The 17,155-nt window shown below is 42.5% G+C and overlaps 1 protein-coding gene across 1 annotated transcript; it reads right to left on the reverse strand.

Annotated features, from left to right (window-relative positions):
* Nucleotides 1–934: 934 nt before the first annotated feature.
* LOC103890614 (uncharacterized) lies at nt 935–12,691 on the reverse strand. Its single transcript, XM_009240661.3, has 5 exons — nt 12,603–12,691; nt 6,971–7,036; nt 6,146–6,307; nt 1,918–1,989; nt 935–1,344 (listed from the first exon to the last, which is right to left on the reverse strand). The coding sequence occupies exons 1-5, from the start codon at nt 12,629–12,631 to the stop codon at nt 1,281–1,283; spliced, it is 393 nt and encodes a 130-aa protein (XP_009238936.3). The 5' UTR covers nt 12,632–12,691; the 3' UTR covers nt 935–1,280.
* Between the last annotated feature and the right edge of the window lie 4,464 nt (nt 12,692–17,155).

Consider the following 17,155-nt stretch of genomic DNA (forward strand, 5'->3'; position numbering starts at 1 on the left):
AAGCCACCGTGCCTGGCCAAAGTCTTTATAATCTTAAAAAGGAGAGAGAGGAAAGAGATAAGCATAAGAAGGAAGGCATAGCTAATTAATTGGAGGGCGATGGTCTAAGTTCAAGCTTTGAAATGAAACATAGCTGGATCGGCCACTTAGTTGATGTGTGAGCTTGGAAATTCACCTAAAGTTACTGAATCTTAGCCCTCATCTTTTAAATTGAGATGGTAATAGTGCCTACTGCACAGGGTTATGTAAGGATTAAAGAAGATAATGCACAGATCCTGGCACTGACAAAATGCTTAATAAATATTGGCTATTATTATAACTCCAGTGCAGACACCCAAGGACTTGGATAGACTGCCAAGAAATCAGTCCTGAGGGGGCCTGTCCTTCAGCCAGACTTCCTCCCTGCCAGCTCCTCTCTTCCAGCCTGGGCTGCTATGCTGCCCACATCCTCCACTCTACTCCTCCAAATAAGTGGCAATCATGACATTTTTAGTATCCAGCTTCACACACAGATCTTTCCAGCAGAGTAACAGGGTATTGACTAAAAATAAAGATGTAAAAGGACCAGGGATAAAGGGAATTGGTAAGGAAATGAGAATAGAAAAAGGAAGGAGAGCTATGAGGAGATTCCTTCCATCTTTGATCACAGTGCTGGATCATGTATAGGGAATGTATAGGGAATGTGAAGTACAATCAGTATACCATTTCTCCACGGAAGTTACACTGCTAGCAAAATGAATTCTCATCACTTTTCTCCTACCTTGCCTAAATCATTAAATACTGTGGATTACTGTGCAAGTTTCTCCATGCCCTAAAACCATGAAAACCGTGTCCTATAAAAAGCTGGTTTCAGTGGCATTCTAGTCACTGACTCTCTGCTCAGGACTGTACGAAGATAATATTTATCAAGATGACTGACTCAACAATGGTCAAATAACATTCAATATAGTTTTAATGAGAAATACATGTGATCATATTCTGAGTCTGAAAGTCAGCAGCACATCTTTAGCACATATTAACCAGAACATCTTATTTCCTGGCTGTATCAGAAAAGACAACTTGCTCTCTCTTCACTCGGAGCTGAAGTTTTCCTTTTAAGTCTCCATTTGTCTTCTTGTGGAATATGGGCCTGAAAGGACAACAGGGTCACATTTTCCTAAGACAGTATATGTTTTGCAGAGTGTATCTCTGATGCTGGCACCACCCAGCAGCTGGAGACCTAGGTGCCAGGAGTCTGAAGTTCTAACGTTGCATTTCAAACCCCAAAGTTCAGTGGATCTTCATCTTAGTTGCAGAGAAGTCATTATTTTCATTTTTTTTTTTTCTGGATGCGATAGTTGCCCCCTGCCAGACATGAGAACAAACAGAATGTGTTCTGACTTTTCCGAGATTGCTTCATCAGCATGTATTTTCCACTTAAAGCTTTTCAGTATTGGACTTACACATTTATGAACACCCCCAAATGGACTGTTAGGGTTTGGTTTAATCCCCAAGAAAAGTGGCATTAAAATAGATCTTTTCCCAGCAATAATAATGTAATTTATGATAAAGTATTCTACTCTCAGTACCTTGGAGACACATGAGAGCTTTTATGTAATAAAAAAGCCATTTATTTCTGAATATTTTAATGCATGTTTCCATATTTTTCTCATTTTTAATGCAGGGGCCATTGACAGTATTGTAAGAGAATGTCTTTTAAAAGCAACTTTACGGCAAATGTTCCAGTGAAATGGATGGCAGCGTGCATCGTTGCAGAGCTGTATTGCTGAAAAGAGCAGGGCAGAGATGTTCTAATTCACATTTATGTGCATAAAAGGGTAACCTCTACAGAGAGAGACAATGTTATTGGGTAAATTGATAAGATATAGTAGACTTGGCTTCAATTTGGGGCTCCATCCTTTGATTTGCTGTACTTACTTAGTTATTGCTGTGTCTCCTATGCCATGTCTGAAATATAGAAGGAACACATGCTGGAGAAGGCTATGACAACTATTGGGGAAAAGAAAGTAAGTCAGAGCCTTAGGTGTTAACTGGAAAGACAGGCTGTTTTAAAAGGACAGAGAATCAAGGAGCAAATAGAGCGTCTTTGGACAGAAATTAGACTATATACATATATAAGTGTGTGTGTGTGTGTGTGTGTGTGTATATATATATATGTATATATATATATACTCACTGCAGCCTCGACCTCCCAGGCTCTAGCAATCCTCCTGCCTCCTCCTCCCAAGTAGCTGGGACTACAAGTGCGCTCCACCTCTCGGGGCTAATTTTTTAAAATTTTTTTGTAGAGACAGGGTCTCACTATGTTGCCCAGGCTGATCAGGAACTCCTGGGCTCAAGCAATCCTCCCACACTGGCCCCTCAAAATGCTGGGACTACAGGTGTGAGCCACTGGGCCCAGCCTATTTTGATTTTTTAAGCTTTCATATCCAGAGCTGTTCATTTGGATGGATGCCCACCATCTAAAAACTACTAGGACAATGGTTGTTGACTGGGAAGGTAGAAGCAGGGTCTGGAAGTGGGAACAGTGTCTGAATCAAAATACACACATCCCTGGTTCTGTGATTTTAAAGCCATCTTGAGAAATCTCAGAAATGTAATTCTGATACTCTCCCTGATCAAAAGCCACTGCAGTAGTATGAGATTTAACTTCAATCGTATGTGCTTACAAGAGATACGAAAATGCGTATTTGACATGAACAGAACCACACTTCTGAGATAAGAAGCCAACTTTTCACGGGTGTCTTACTGATGCTTTTTGATAAAATGCTCTGCTTTTTTTTTTTTTTTTTTTTTTGAGATGGGGTCTCACTCTGTTGCCCAGGCTGGAGAGCAGTGGCACAATCATGGCTCACTGCAGCCTCAACTTCCCTGGACTCAGGTGATCCTCCCACCTCAGCCTCCCAAAGAGCTGAGACTACAGGCACACACCACCACACCCAAATAATATTTGTATTTTTTGTAGAGACAGAGTCTCTCCACCTTGCTTGGGCTGGTCTCAAACTCCTGGGCTCAAGTGATCTGCCTGCCTTGGCCTCCCAAAGTCCTAGGATTATAGGCATGAGCTACTGCACCCAGCCACTCTGTGGTTTTAATGGACATTGATAACACCCCTCTGTAAGACAAAATCATGATCCAAAGCCAGACACTGGATACCCCATAAAAGGGCTGGGTGAAGAGTCTGTAGAGCAGGGATCTCGTTTTAGTTCTGGACAGATGAGCTATTCTGGCCTTGCAGATGTAGCCTAAGCCACTCTAAATATGGTGTCTAGGTCTCTCAGCTCCCCTCAGGCAGCTGGAAAAGGGTGAACAAAAATATCAAGAGAAGAGGGAAAGGATAAGTTAGTATCAGGATGATGTAGGGAGAACAAAAGCTAGAAGGAAGGAGTAACACCGGCATAGCCACCTGCTCAAGGCAAGGCACTGTGTTAAGTACTCACACCATTAGAATGGAGACTTCTAACAGGGAATAAAATGGAGATAAAGGAAAGAAGACTTGGAGAAAAGCCAGAATTAAAAGGGAATCCATTCTACACTTTCTAACCTCAAGATTTCAAAAACTAAAAACTGAACAGGTGTTTTATGACTAGTGAAAGCTAGTACTCACTGCGCCCTTAACTGTACTGTGTTTTACATTCATCAGCTCACTGGATCCTATGAAAAGCCCTATGAGGCAGGCATTATTATTGTACTGTGGTGCTGACATAGAAACCAAGCCTTGGAGAGTTTAGATAACCTGCTAAATGTTCACTCCTGTTGGGTGATGGTTCTGGGACTTGAAGCTGAGGAGTTCAGGTCTGTTGTGTGGACTCTGCTCTGCTAGTAGCCGAGGGCTACTGGTGTGGACTCTGCTACTGGGCAGCTCAAAATGCTTCAAGGGTTCTGATCTCAGAAAGTCTCTTGGGGGTTTGGGGAGAAGACAAGAGGTTGGGCTGGCTCCCAACCAAAAGCCTTGGAGACACTTTCAGGATAGTCTGGGAGCTGGAACCACAAAGAAGGTAGATGAAAACAGGTAGCTGGGGGCTGAGGATCCACAGCTGGGTGACGGGGTAAGAAATTCTGCTACAATATAGCTACTGGGAGCATGGCCTTGGGAGGACAGCTTCCTGGGTTTGAATCTCACCTTAACCACTTCCTAACTGTGAACTCATGGACACAGTTTCTCCAGCTATGAAATGGGCTAATACTAGTAGCTGCCTCAAAGGGCTGTGAGAATTAAATGAGATATATAGAAAGTGCTTAGTAAGTGTACGTAGTGAGCCCAGCAATAAATATTTGCTGTTATTTCAGTAAAGGAGTGTTTGGATGAAGCTCTGAAGTCTTTCTGTCACCCTCATTGCTGCCTGCTTCCTACAAGTATGGTGAATTGGCATGTTTGGAGTGTGTGATATGTGGACCCACTCATGAGCAAGCCAGCTTTGCCCTGTGGGAGAAGGAATACATGTCAAAGGAATAATGCTGGCCGGGTGCAGTGGCTCACGCCTGTAATCCCAGCACTTTGGGAGGTCAAGGCAGGTGGATCACGAGGTCAGGAGATCGAGACCATCCTGGCTAATACAGTGAAACCCCGTCTCTACTTAAAAAAAATACAAAAAATTAGCTGGGCATGGCGGTAGGCGCCTGTAATCCCAGCTACTTGGGAGGCTGAGGCAGGAGAATGGCGTGAACCCAGGAGGCAGAGCTTGCAGTGAGCCAAGACTGTGCCACTGCACTCCAGCCTGGGCAACAGAGTGAGACTCCATCTCAAAAAAAAAAAAAAAGGAATAATGCTATGACTTGTGACTTCTTCCTTGGGACTTGAGGGGGTGTTGAGATAATTCACGGCTACTAAGCATCTCCTGAATGCTTGCCAACACAAAATGTTGGGGTCAGCTTGACCTCCCTTTGCCCATGGTGAAGAAAGGGCACCTTTCTCGAGAGGAGGACTCTCCCCCAGGACACCACTCTGTGGGCATGGCATGAATGGTCTGGCATGGCAGGATGTACTAGCAGTGTACCTAAGAATGCCTGTCCCAGGTGGGCTGGAACAGCACAAAGGGTAGAGGCAGGATTGGAGAGCCTTTGCTCATCATGGCCAAAGAGTGGGCTGTCCGCTGCAGGTCACAGAGGAAGATCACAGGGAGCTTCTTTGGGCTTCCTAAATAGAAACTGCTTCTATTTGCAATTCATTCATCCTTACTGCTCAGTCTTTGGAATGGACATTTAGAAGCCAGAGATACTTGAGGGTGATTTTCCCAGACTTGGTGCATCTCCTAGGAGGTGATCCTAGTTGGAGGTCAGGCCAAAACGACTACAGGGAAGTGAATTTTATCATGACCAGTGGGAGCCAAGTGAGCACTTAAGAATGAGAGCACTCTGTTGTTTTGTGGCATGAGGGAACAGTCAAGTAGGGTTGATTTGGGGCTAGAACTAAAGAGAAAGGAGGTTTGGGACCAGACCTTGTAAGATGGTCTCCCTTTTTTCCTGTTTCTCAATCATAGATTACGTGTTACAAACAGCCTGAACTCTGAGACTTGGAGCAGAGGAAAGCAGGTCCCTGGATATTCCTGGCAAGAATTATAATAACTCACAGAGGAAGAGATTCTGTATCACAACAGGGAGTCTCAAATTAGTCAAAGACTTGGAATGGTTTTCTGATAAATGAAATGTAATCAATTATGGTGACTTCTTTTGGGAAATTTATTGACTTCTTCCTTCCTCCTTGTTTACTTTGGATTGCCACTTGGGTCAAGTGTGAAGTTGTTGATCTTACCCCATCAGCCTGGAATATGTGTGAGCACATCTGTGGCCATGACACAGAACACAGATGGCCTGACATAAAATGTGGTGCTAAGTAAACCAAATAGCCAAAGAGGTACAAACTGACAGTCATCTTGAGCCAATAGGAAGTGATATTTTAAGTGACGGTTTGAAAAAGAATATGGCAGCACTAAATGTTGAAGCAACCACAACTCTCCTTTATGGCTGGTGGGAATGTAAATAAATAAGAGCACTTTAGAAAACTGTTTGGCCATTTCTCGTAAGGTTGAAATGTTTGGCCATTTCTCCTATGCCGTGTATCTGACAGAAATATATACACGTGCACAAGAGAGATGTACAAGAATGTTCATAGCTACACTATTCAAAAAAGCCAATATATAGACACCTGTTTTGCACAGCTTTAAAATTATCTTGTCCTGATTTTTGCAGGCGTTTGTTTCTTGCAAGTGTAGTTGTGATGCCTTGCCTGGGGCCTGAACCATATTGATTTCCTGCAGTGCAGCTTCTTTGACTTGGGATTTTCCAGGAAAACTCATGTATGTGCAATCTAGAATAAGAGAATTTTGCTGGTGGCATTGTCCTTGACCAATCGGGGGCAGGAGCAGATGGACAATGGACAAACGTTTCCATTGTCCATGTTTCCATGGTAACATGGCTGGTGTAAATGATCCTATGGCTGATTTCAAGCTACCATTTAACATGTGGCCCACACCATTTCTGAATATTTTATCATTGGCTCTTGTGAGCCAGTATGATCTGGCTCAGCACACCACCTGCTCTAACCAATAGCTGCCGTGTGAGAAAGTGGTTTGAGTGTGTCCTGATCTTGGATTTTTTTCAAGGGGAGCCAGAAATCTGGATTTGCATGTGAAAACTCCTGATTTTTAAATTATATCAACTAGTTCAAATTTTTCAAAAACACTTGACAAACCAAACAAACAAACAAAAAAAACCCAACTACATCTGCAAGCTAGATTTTGCCTATAAAATGCCAGTTTTTTTGTTGTTGTTGTTGTTTTTTTACCTTTGGTGTACAGACTAAACCTTTTGAAGACGGTCTGTCAGCCTCAGTAACGAAGCACAGTTTTTTGCGTAGACAGAGTTCAGGGCTTAATCTGCATGGCTGTATGATGTGATGAACTCAGTCTTAACTGGGGATTGAGTAACTTGGGTTCTAGTATCAGTTTTCTATGAAAATTACTTTACTTACCTGGGCCTCAGTTTCCCCATATGCATTAAGATACCTTCTGAAGAAATTCTTCTCATATCAGAACTCCTAGGATTGTATATTGAGCATAAAAGTAGGTTAGGTGCTTCTTTGGGACTAGACAAACTCCTCAGAGGGGCAGGGAGAATTCAGGGATGCTGGTTGTTGGACAGAGATTCCAGGCTTGTAGGCTGCAGCTGTCTCTCCTTCCACTCCCTTCACTCATAAAAGAGAAGCTGTGGCTTTCCCCAAGCCATGGTTCTAACAATATCCATTTGCCTGCTGGGGAAGTCCAGGCCTGATGCTTTGTGGTCCTCAGGCTTCTTGAGAAAAAAGTCCACTTTCTTAAAATAAAGCATGATGTGGCATGGAGACTTCAGCCCTGGCGTTTGTTACCCTGGGCTTATGATGTGGCTCTGCCACTTTTTAACTAGGAACTTCATCTTCACTTTTGTCATAGGACTTCCTGCCTCATGGGAATTGTGACAAGAAGCATCCACTGTTTCAAGTGTCTAACATGGCCTCTGGCATATAGTGTGAAATGAACACTAATTACTACCATCCTCGTGATTTATTAAGGCATTCACCTATTGAGAAGTGCTGGGTAGCCAGCAGCCCAAATATTCATTAAAATTTGATCTTACGTCTCCTTGTGTTTAATTTGGTTCAGTTTACTCTGTTATTTTAGAGATTCTGCCAGCATTAATATTTCTGCAAGATCCAGACAGGTCTGGACACAGAGATTCTGATCTAATCCAAATTTGTGGGCTTGGGAATGCTTCTAGAGAGAGATGCTACTATATATTCTGCTGAAGAAGATTCGCATACCAGGAAGAAGAAGATTTAAACTTTGATTATTTGAAGAGGCAACGAAGTAGTCTAATCTGTGCTATTAATTTGTTTAAAGACAACATGTGCAAGTTCCCTAAAGACAGCATAAGTAACTATGTATCAGAGTCTGAGACAAAGGGAAAAATCAGTAATGCTGATCTTGTCTTTATTTAAAATTTTGATATTTTGTTCATTCATCATGGATTTTTGCATTAATTTTGATTTATAAAATGTTGCATTCAACTCGTTTTTTTTTCTTTTTTCTTTTTTCTTTTTTTTTTGAGACGGAGTCTCACTCTATCCCCTAGGCTGGAGTGCAGTGGTGCAATCTTGGCTCACTGCAACCTCCGCTTCCTGGGTTCAAGTGATTCTCATGCTTCAGCCTTCTGAGTAGCTGAGATTACAGACATGCACCCACCATGCATAGCTGATTTTTGTATTTTTAGTAGAGACGGGGTTTCCCATGTTGGCCGGGCTGGTCTTGAACTCCTGACCTCAGGTGATCTGCCTGCCTCAGCCTCTCAAAGTGCTGGGATTACAGGTGTGAGCCACCATGCCCGGCCCCTAATTCTCTTTTTTTTTTTTTGTTTTTTCTTTTTATTATTATTTTATTATTATTATTATTATTATTATTATTATTATTATAATACTTTAGGCTCTATGGTAACTGTGCACAACGTGCAGGTAAGTTACATATGTATACATGTGCCATGCTGGTGCGCTGCACCCACCAACTCGTCATCTAGCATTAGGTATATCTCCCAATGCTATCCCTCCCCCCTCCTCCCACCCCACAACAGTCCCCGAAGTGTGATGTTCCCCTTCCTGTGTCCATGTGTTCTCATTGTTCAATTCCCACCTATGAGTGAGAAAATGCGGTGTTTGGTTTTTTGTTCTTGCGATAGTTTACTGAGAATGATGATTTCCAATTCCATCCATGTCCCTACAAAGGACGTGAACTCATCATTTTTTATGGCTGCATAGTATTCCATGGTGTATATGTGCCACATTTTCTTAATCCAGTCTATCATTGTTGGACATTTGGGTTGGTTCCAAGTCTTTGCTATTGTGAATAATGCCGCAATAAACATACGTGTGCATGTGTCTTTATAGCAGCATGATTTATAGTCCTTTGGGTATATACCCAGTAATGGGATGGCTGGGTCAAATGGAATTTCTAGTTCTAGATCCCTGAGGAATTGCCACACTGACTTCCACAAGGGTTGAACTAGTTTACAGTCCCACCAACAGTGTAAAAGTGTTCCTATTTCTCCACATCCTCTCCAGCACCTGTTGTTTCCTGACTTTTTAATGATTGCCATTCTAACTGGTGTGAGATGGTATCTCATTGTGGTTTTGATTTGCATTTCTCTGATGGCCGGTGATGGTGAGCATTTTTTCATGTGTTTTTTGGCTGCATAAATGTCTTCTTTTGAGAAGTGTCTGTTCATGTCCTTTGCCCACTTTTTGATGGGGTTGTTTGTTTTTTTCTTGTAAATTTGTTGGAGTTCATTGTAGATTCTGGATATTAGCCCTTTGTCAGATGAGTAGGTTGCGAAAATTTTCTCCCATTTTGTAGGTTGCCTGTTCACTCTGATGGTAGTTTCCTTTGCTGTGCAGAAGCTCTTTAGTTTAATTAGATCCCATTTGTCAATTTTGGCTTTTGTTGCCATTGCTTTTGGTGTTTTAGACATGAAGTCCTTGCCCATGCCTATGTCCTGAATGGTATTGCCTAGGTTTTCTTCTAGGGTTTTTATGGTTTTAGGTCTAACATTTAAGTCTTTAATCCATCTTGAATTGATTTTTGTATAAGGTGTAAGGAAGGGATCCAGTTTCAGCTTTCTACATATGGCTAGCCAGTTTTCCCAGCACCATTTATTAAATAGGGAATCCTTTCCCCATTTCTTGTTTTTGTCAGGTTTGTCAAAGATCAGATAGTTGTAGATATGTGGCATTATTTCTGACGGCTCTGTTCTGTTCCATTGATCTATATCTCTGTTTTGGTACCAGTACCATGCTGTTTTGGTTACTGTAGCCTTGTAGTATAGTCTAAAGTCAGGTAGCGTGATGCCTCCAGCTTTGTTCTTTTGGCTTAGGATTGACTTGGCGATGTGGGCTCTTTTTTGGTTCCATATGAACTTTAAAGTAGTTTTTTCCAATTCTGTGAAGAAAGTCATTGGTAACTTGATGGGGATGGCATTGAATCTATAAATTACCTCGGGCAGTATGGCCATTTTCACGGTATTGATTCTTCCTACCCATGAGCATGGAATGTTCTTCCATTTGTTTGTATCCTCTTTTATTTCCTTGAGCAGTGGTTTGTAGTTCTCCTTGAAGAGGTCCTTCACATCCCTTGTAAGTTGGATTCCTAGGTATTTTATTCTCTATGAAGCAATTGTGAATGGGAGTTCACTCATGATTTGGCTCTCTGTCTGTTATTGATGTACCGGCCCCTAATTCTCATTTTAATCTTAATGTGCTAAGCAGCTTGATATATGACTAGGCTTCTCTGGGATTCTGTTTCTTTGATTTTAAAATAAAGTATAAGTACATTTATACTTTTTTGCAAAAGCATTTTTGAATACTTAAATGCTTTCTAAAATTATTACATTAAAATTTCATTTTAATTACTGAGTTTGGGTTTTTTTTTTTTTTTTTGCATTGCCTGTAAGTACAAAGACAATTAGTAAGTGTTTTTGGTTGCAAACAACAGAATTCACTGTAGCTACTTCAATTGTAGTCACTGAACTGTATTGGTTTTTACTCAGAGTGCCTAGGAGAGTTGGACAATCAGGCTTGGAGGCTACTGAGCTGGATAGAATACCTTAATTATTGCTCCAGGAGAGTCTCTGCTGTTACAGCACAGCAGGGGAACTACCACTGGAACCACCACAACCTTTGCCTCTGCAAACTAAGTGTCTCTCTGTCACCCTCATCAGAATTCCTCCACCCCGCACTCTTTCTTCCACAAGGCTCTCCTACAATCAAAGTCTGGCACGGTCTATCTGAGGAGGCCAGGGCCATGCTTGTGTCCAGCTATAGACAACTTAGGAAAGTGAGTTTCTGGCTTCTTCCTGGAGAAGGGATTCATAAATCTGGAAATCTTCAAACCAGGGAAGGGCACTGAGAAAGTGCTAGGCAGCTGGATGACTAGGGCTCATATGAGTGCATTTTTTTCTGGATAACTTTGTAGGGTCCCACATACAATCGTGCAAGTGGTACAATATATACAGGCCCCACTGTAGTGGGGTGGTTTCTCCCAGCTCAGGCAGCATCATGGGCATGTGTGCAAATATGAGGACAAGGGACTAAATGTACATGTGGAGAATCACTCTCCTCTTCCCTGAAATCACATTCATACTTCAAGCCACCCCTTTCCCCTGCCCCTCCTGGGAGAAAGGTTGGAAGCAAAAGTGTTTGTGAAGTTTCAGGAAGATACTTACTTCTGGTGTCCCCATCGCTCACTTGAACCCATAGATTTCCCGCATTTCCTTACCGTAATCTGCTAATAACGTGACTGCCCTGCCCCACGGGAGGCTCTCTGGACTCATTAAGTCTGAAAATGCTTGGGAAATGCATCTGCCAAGTCCTACAGCCAACTGTCATTATTATCATCTGCTTACAGACACTCTCCCAGGCAGCAAAATATTTTCAAGCTCTAAAATCCTGGCCCTAGCCCATCCCTTTATTTTCATCTTACCTAGCCTGGGTAGATTCTCTGAAGGACACACAGACTCAAAATCAATGTCCCATCTGTCTCTTGTTTACAGCTTATCAGGTGCCCAGGGCACCAACACAAGGAGGTGTGTTGTGAAATGAAACAGTGAAATCCCTGGGAGCATTTTCTCTTCTGAACTGATTTAACTTTAGCTCTCTGAAGCTTTCTCCTCCTTTGGCTTCTGAGAATGGTGTGCTGGTCTGAGAAGCAAGAACTTTTCATTGGCGTAGCTATTAATATTGACTAATATGGACTTCCTGTGCCTTGCTGCAGTTTGAAATTTATAAGGATGGCTGCCTCATTGCATGTGTGTGTGTGTTTGTGTGTGTTTGTGTGTAATTGCTTTGCTCCTTCTTTTGCATGTGAGTAGATCGATCTTAAGGATCAGGACTCAGCTCTGTCTCCCCACAACAATGCCTCCAAAAGGGGAGGGGGTCATGAATGTTTCAAAAACAACATATTTTTTATGCATGAATCTTCTTTGCTCCTTCCTTCCTTTCTTCCTTCCTTCCTTCTTTCCTTCCTTCCTTCCTTCTTTCCTTCCTTCCTTTCTCTTCCTTCTCTCTAATCTGTTTCCTCTTTGTCTCCCTTTGCGTTATCCATGCCCCATTCTTTCTCTCCCAACTCCAGGACTGTGTGACTTTTCTCTTTGACCTTTTATCCTCACTGCTTCTTTGGCTATGATTTGAATCTGGGTCCCTAGAATAAGCGTGTCCTTCCTTTCTCTGTAGACTATACAGGTTGACTGCTTTGTAGATTTTGGCATTTTGTAGAGCATCATATGAATGCAATTTTTCTGGATAACTTAGCAGGGGCCCACATATAGTTGTGCAAATTGTACACTGCACACAGACTTCTGCTGAGTGAGCGAATGGGGCAAAAATCTAACCCATGCTACTGTCTCCAAGCTGTGTATCCTGGGCAAGTGCTACATCCACTGAAGGAAAAGTCATGCTTTTCTAATTTGGTGACTAATCATGGCTCAGTCCTAGCAGCCAATTATGCACACACAAATAGGCACTGCATAGTTGTTTACCACACCACATTCCCTCCAGTCATCTGAATTTACATACTCTCAAAACTCACACGGCTTCCAGCGGTGCACATCCCCACATTCCCTTCCAAGGCAAGTTGGTGTTTGACAATCACACTGCCATGATTTCACTCCAACAGATTTCATCCTATGTGAGTTGGTTTTTCTACAGAAACAATGTGACAAGCAGTGATTATATCCTAAGGGTGACATCACAATCGCCTATTTAAGCTATTATACTGTTGAAAATTGTTTATTGCAAAAGACAGAAATAAGAAAACCCTATTTTTCTATATTACTATTTAAACAATCATAAAAACAATAATCCTAAGTAAGACGTTATTTTGGAAAGATTATATAATTTGAAAGAGGCTGGCCTTCGAAAGAATAGCAGGTTTAATTAGGAGAGCAGAAGGAGGCAATCGAAACCTCTGTGGGGATGCTGATATACTCTGTAGAAGTAAGATTTTGACAAACTTCAGAGGATGCCAACTAGGTTCTTTTTTTAATCTAATTTTATTGCAAACCCCAGGATAGTTAAATCTCTAAAACTATTCTTAGGTTTATTAGACTTAATATAGCTTATTTCTTGGCTCACAAAAGGGACCAAGAAAGGAGAGGGAATAACGTTTTGAATGAAGTAAATAGGCAAGACTTGGAAGAAACTAGGAAGATAATTGAAATGCATGTCTCACCATGCGTGAGAAGGAAATAGCTAGCATGGAAATAGCTGAAGTTGAAGCAGTGAGTGTACATGCTCGTCATGAAGTTAGTGGGGCATATTAGTCCTTCTCACACTGCTATCAAGAACTACCTGAGACTGGATAATTTATGAAGAAAAGAGGTTTAATTGACTCACAGTTCCACCGGCTGTACAAGAGACATGGCTGGGGAGGCCTCAGGAAACTTACAATCATGTTGGAAGGTGAAGGAGAAGCAAGCACCTTCTTCACATGGCAAAGAAGGAGAGAGAGAGCAAGTAAATGAGGAAGTGCTGCACACTTTCAAACAACAAGATCTCGTGAGAGCTCACTCACTATCATGAGAGCAGCAAGGGGGAAATCCACCTCCATGATCCGATAACCTCCCACCAGGTTCCTCCCCCAACACTGGGGACTACAATTCAACATGAGATTTGGGTGTGAACACAGAGCCAAACCATATCACAGAGGAGACCATGTAAAGCCCTGGAGAACATGTGGGGCTGGGAAGGGCACAGGTTCAATGTGCTGGGACTGATGTTCCTGAAAGGACCATTCTGGCTGCTGTGTTTGTCAGGGATCAAGGTGGAATGTGAGCAATGAACTTGGTTGTAGCAGAATCCAGAATATGAACTGGGCTATATTCTGTATAAATTTTAAAGGTAGAACCATCAACATTAGCTGATGGTTAGTGGTACCTTCGACCCAATGGATTGGTTAATTACAGAGAAGTAGAAGGGAAAGTAAGGAGGAAGCTCTCTGGCTGGGGTTCATGGAAAATGCTGAGGACTAGAGTTCTTTGCTCAGGGCTCTTTCTCCCTGTCTTGACATAACTGCAGCAGTGTGGGCAGAAGGGAGTCGGGCTCTGAACTAGACTTATCCACTTGTCTCTCTAGTCTTTCATTCACAAGTACTTAGCGAGGGCCTACTATGTACCAGGCGCAATGCTGAATTCTGGGAAGAGAGACAGCTAGTGAACAGGTTCCTCACCCACGGAACTCACAATCTAACCAGAGTCTTGCACTCAAAATGACATTTTGGTCAATGACAGATCACTTATACCGTGGTGGCCCCATAAGATTATGATACTGTATTTGGACTGTACCTTTTCTATGTTTAGGCATATTTATATACATGCAAATATTTATATTGTGTTACAGTTGCCTACGGTATTCAGTACAGTAACCTGCTGCACAGGTTTGCAGCCTGGGAGCAAGAGGCTACCCTATATAGCCTGGGTGTGTAGTAGGCTATACCATCTAGGTTTGTGTAAGTGCACTCTATGATGTTCACACAATGTCAAAATAGCCTAAGGACAAATTTCTCAGGGCATATATCCATCATTAAGTGATGCACACCGTATACTGGATTTCTTTATGGATGCGAGTAGGATTTCCCCACGTGCCCTATACCTTTTTACTTCCATTCAATTCTTTTCATGTTATTTCCACCTGTTAAAATGTTTTCCTTTCCCTGAGGCCTGTTTTCACCTATCAAAGTCCTCTCCAGTTCAACTCCCAAGCTGTCTTCTTCATGAAGCCTCCTTCATTTTCTGCCTTCCATTTTCTACCATCCATTTTCAAAGCCCTTTATGGCTACCTTCCCTAGAATGTTCATTGCACTAGAAAGTGCCTTTTCTGTAACTGACTTGCCTCTCTTACAAGAATCTTGCAACTTATCTTCACCTGGGCCATAGCTCCTAGCACGTAGTAGATAATCAGAAATGACAAAAGAAAGCATGAATATATTTTCCCAAGAGACAGAATGCAAAGTTAGAAGTGTAGAAGGCCAAGAACTTAGGCAGTTTGATAGAGGTAGGGAAAAAGATAATTCAGAGAAAAAGAGAAGGTAGTCACAGAAAGGTCAGATACAGGAAGAAGCCATATTAAGGAAGGGAGGGGCAACAAATTAGCAGAGAGGTCACTAAGGGGTCTTTCTGCAAGGATGGGGTCTCTGGATATCTCAGATAGGGTTTTTCTCTTAGGGTGGTGGAACAGAGGCCAATTTGTAAGAGGCTAACAAATGGATGCAGTGATTGTGGCCAGGTCCAAATTAGCTGTCATTTTCTCTATATTACTACTTATCTGTAGGAGTTGTTAATTAGTCATCCAAAGCATCTTTATTTCTCAGAGTAAAGTGCAGAAAACAGAAACAATTCTAGGTATTACAAGCAGGAGGGGCTGTGGGGGCAGAAGTCAGGAGGCTGCTGATCAAGTGTAGGTTTCAAGGCCAAACCATGGGTAGCATCCAGAGAACAGGCTGCAGCTGCTTTCACAATCACCAGGGCTGCTGCCTCAACCACCTCACCTCTTGAAGCAGAAGCTGGAGGTCAGCTGTTGAAACACCTGCATCTGTTGGCGCTCACTCATCAGCTGCTACAGCCATGGAGAATGGCCTCTGCTTCCTGTCTGCCTCCCATATCTCTGGCAAGGGCAGCTCTCTGGCTAAACCAAGCTCTCCTGTAGAGCTTGAGTTCCAAGGCAGCCTTGGAAGGCTTTCAGCTTTCCAACCGTTCCAGATAGAAAGGGGATAAAATGGAGGTTGGGGGAGCTTCTCCAAATGTGTGCCATGGCCTCCCATATGGCTGGCAGGTGTGAGGGCCTCTGCCTTGTTACTGTCCCTCTGGGTGGAGGCTGGGTGGGCTGGGGCAGGTGCTGCGACACAAATGGACTTCACCAGGAAGCCTTTCCTGTCTCTCTCCTCCAACTGCAAAATGTTGTTCTCCAGCTCCCTCCTTTGCAATTTCATAGCTCTTTTCTTAAATATACTATGTATTACATTAGCCTGAGTTTATTGTTAATTAGATATATGTTGTTGCTCTTCTCCCCCGATGACTCATTTCTCAAAATATATAGACTCAAAATAGAGTTTAGTCACAGAAAGTGTTCTATTATCATTATTGTTATTGTCTCCATTTATCTCTTTCCTAAATCCTAGCCATTCTGTGAGTGCTTGATCTCTGCTTGCTACATTGAGTGGATCCTCAATGCTCCATCTTAATAGGTGGTAATTCCTCCTAAGGACCCCTCCCCCTACCACCCCAATTGTCTTAGTCCGTTCAGGCTGCTATCACAAAATACCATAGACTGGGTAGCTTATAAAAAACAGATTTATTTTTCACAGTTCTGGAGGCTGGAGGTCCACGATTAGAGTGCCAGCATGATCAGGATCTGGTGAGGACTCACTTCTGGGTTGCAGACTGCCATCTTCTCACTGCCTCCTCACACAGAAGAAAGAAGATGAGAGATTTCTTTGGGGACTCTTTCATAAGGGCACTAATCCCATCCCTGAGGGCTCTGCCCTCATGACTTCATTAGCTCCCAAAGCCCACCTCCTATAGCATCACACTGGGCGTTAGGATTTCAGCATATCAATTTGGGGGGGACACACTCAGTCTGTTGCACCAGTACACACATACACAACACCCTCACCCACACACACACACACACGGTGACTTCCCTGGTATCATGCCTCCTACCCCCAGGTACATGGTTTTGGGAAAATAAAAGGGAGCACCCCTTTACAAAAAACTGGGGACATCTGTTGTAATAAAATAATATGTTTAGTTTTCCCTGGGTGGCCAGAGAGTTCTCAGTCCACACTGACTCCAAGGAGTGACTAACTCTAAGTCAGCAGGGGGGAGTTGGCTCACTGAGTAGGATTTGCACCCCCTGCTGCTGTTGCCTTATTCTGTGTTTTGGGGAATGCTGCTGAAGATGAATGAGAGATTTATTGAGATCAACCTCCACTCCCTTGTTCCATGCAAGACCTGGATTTGGTTGCCAGTATTTCCTAAATGAGTTTATGGCTGAGTTGCTGTAACACATTTTCATCAAACTGAATATTTTATACTGAAACCTATATGAATACAATTAATATTATACTATATTATACTCTGAAGGTTC

Source organism: Pongo abelii, chromosome 4, assembly GCF_028885655.2.
Source record: "Pongo abelii isolate AG06213 chromosome 4, NHGRI_mPonAbe1-v2.0_pri, whole genome shotgun sequence".
Lineage (NCBI taxonomy): Eukaryota > Metazoa > Chordata > Mammalia > Primates > Hominidae > Pongo > Pongo abelii.

Excerpts from the sequence above, each read along its gene's own strand:
- LOC103890614 (XM_009240661.3), bottom strand. The coding sequence starts at position 12,631 with ATGTGGGGATGTGCACCGCTGGAAGCCGT. Across the intron at positions 7,037-12,602 it reads TGTGCACCGCTGGAAGCCGT|GAGTTCTGATATGAGAAGAA; the intron begins GTGAGTTTTGAG and ends ATACAATCCTAG. Across the intron at positions 1,345-1,917 it reads GGAGACACAGCAATAACTAA|GGGGCAACTATCGCATCCAG; the intron begins GTAAGTACAGCA and ends CATGTCTGGCAG.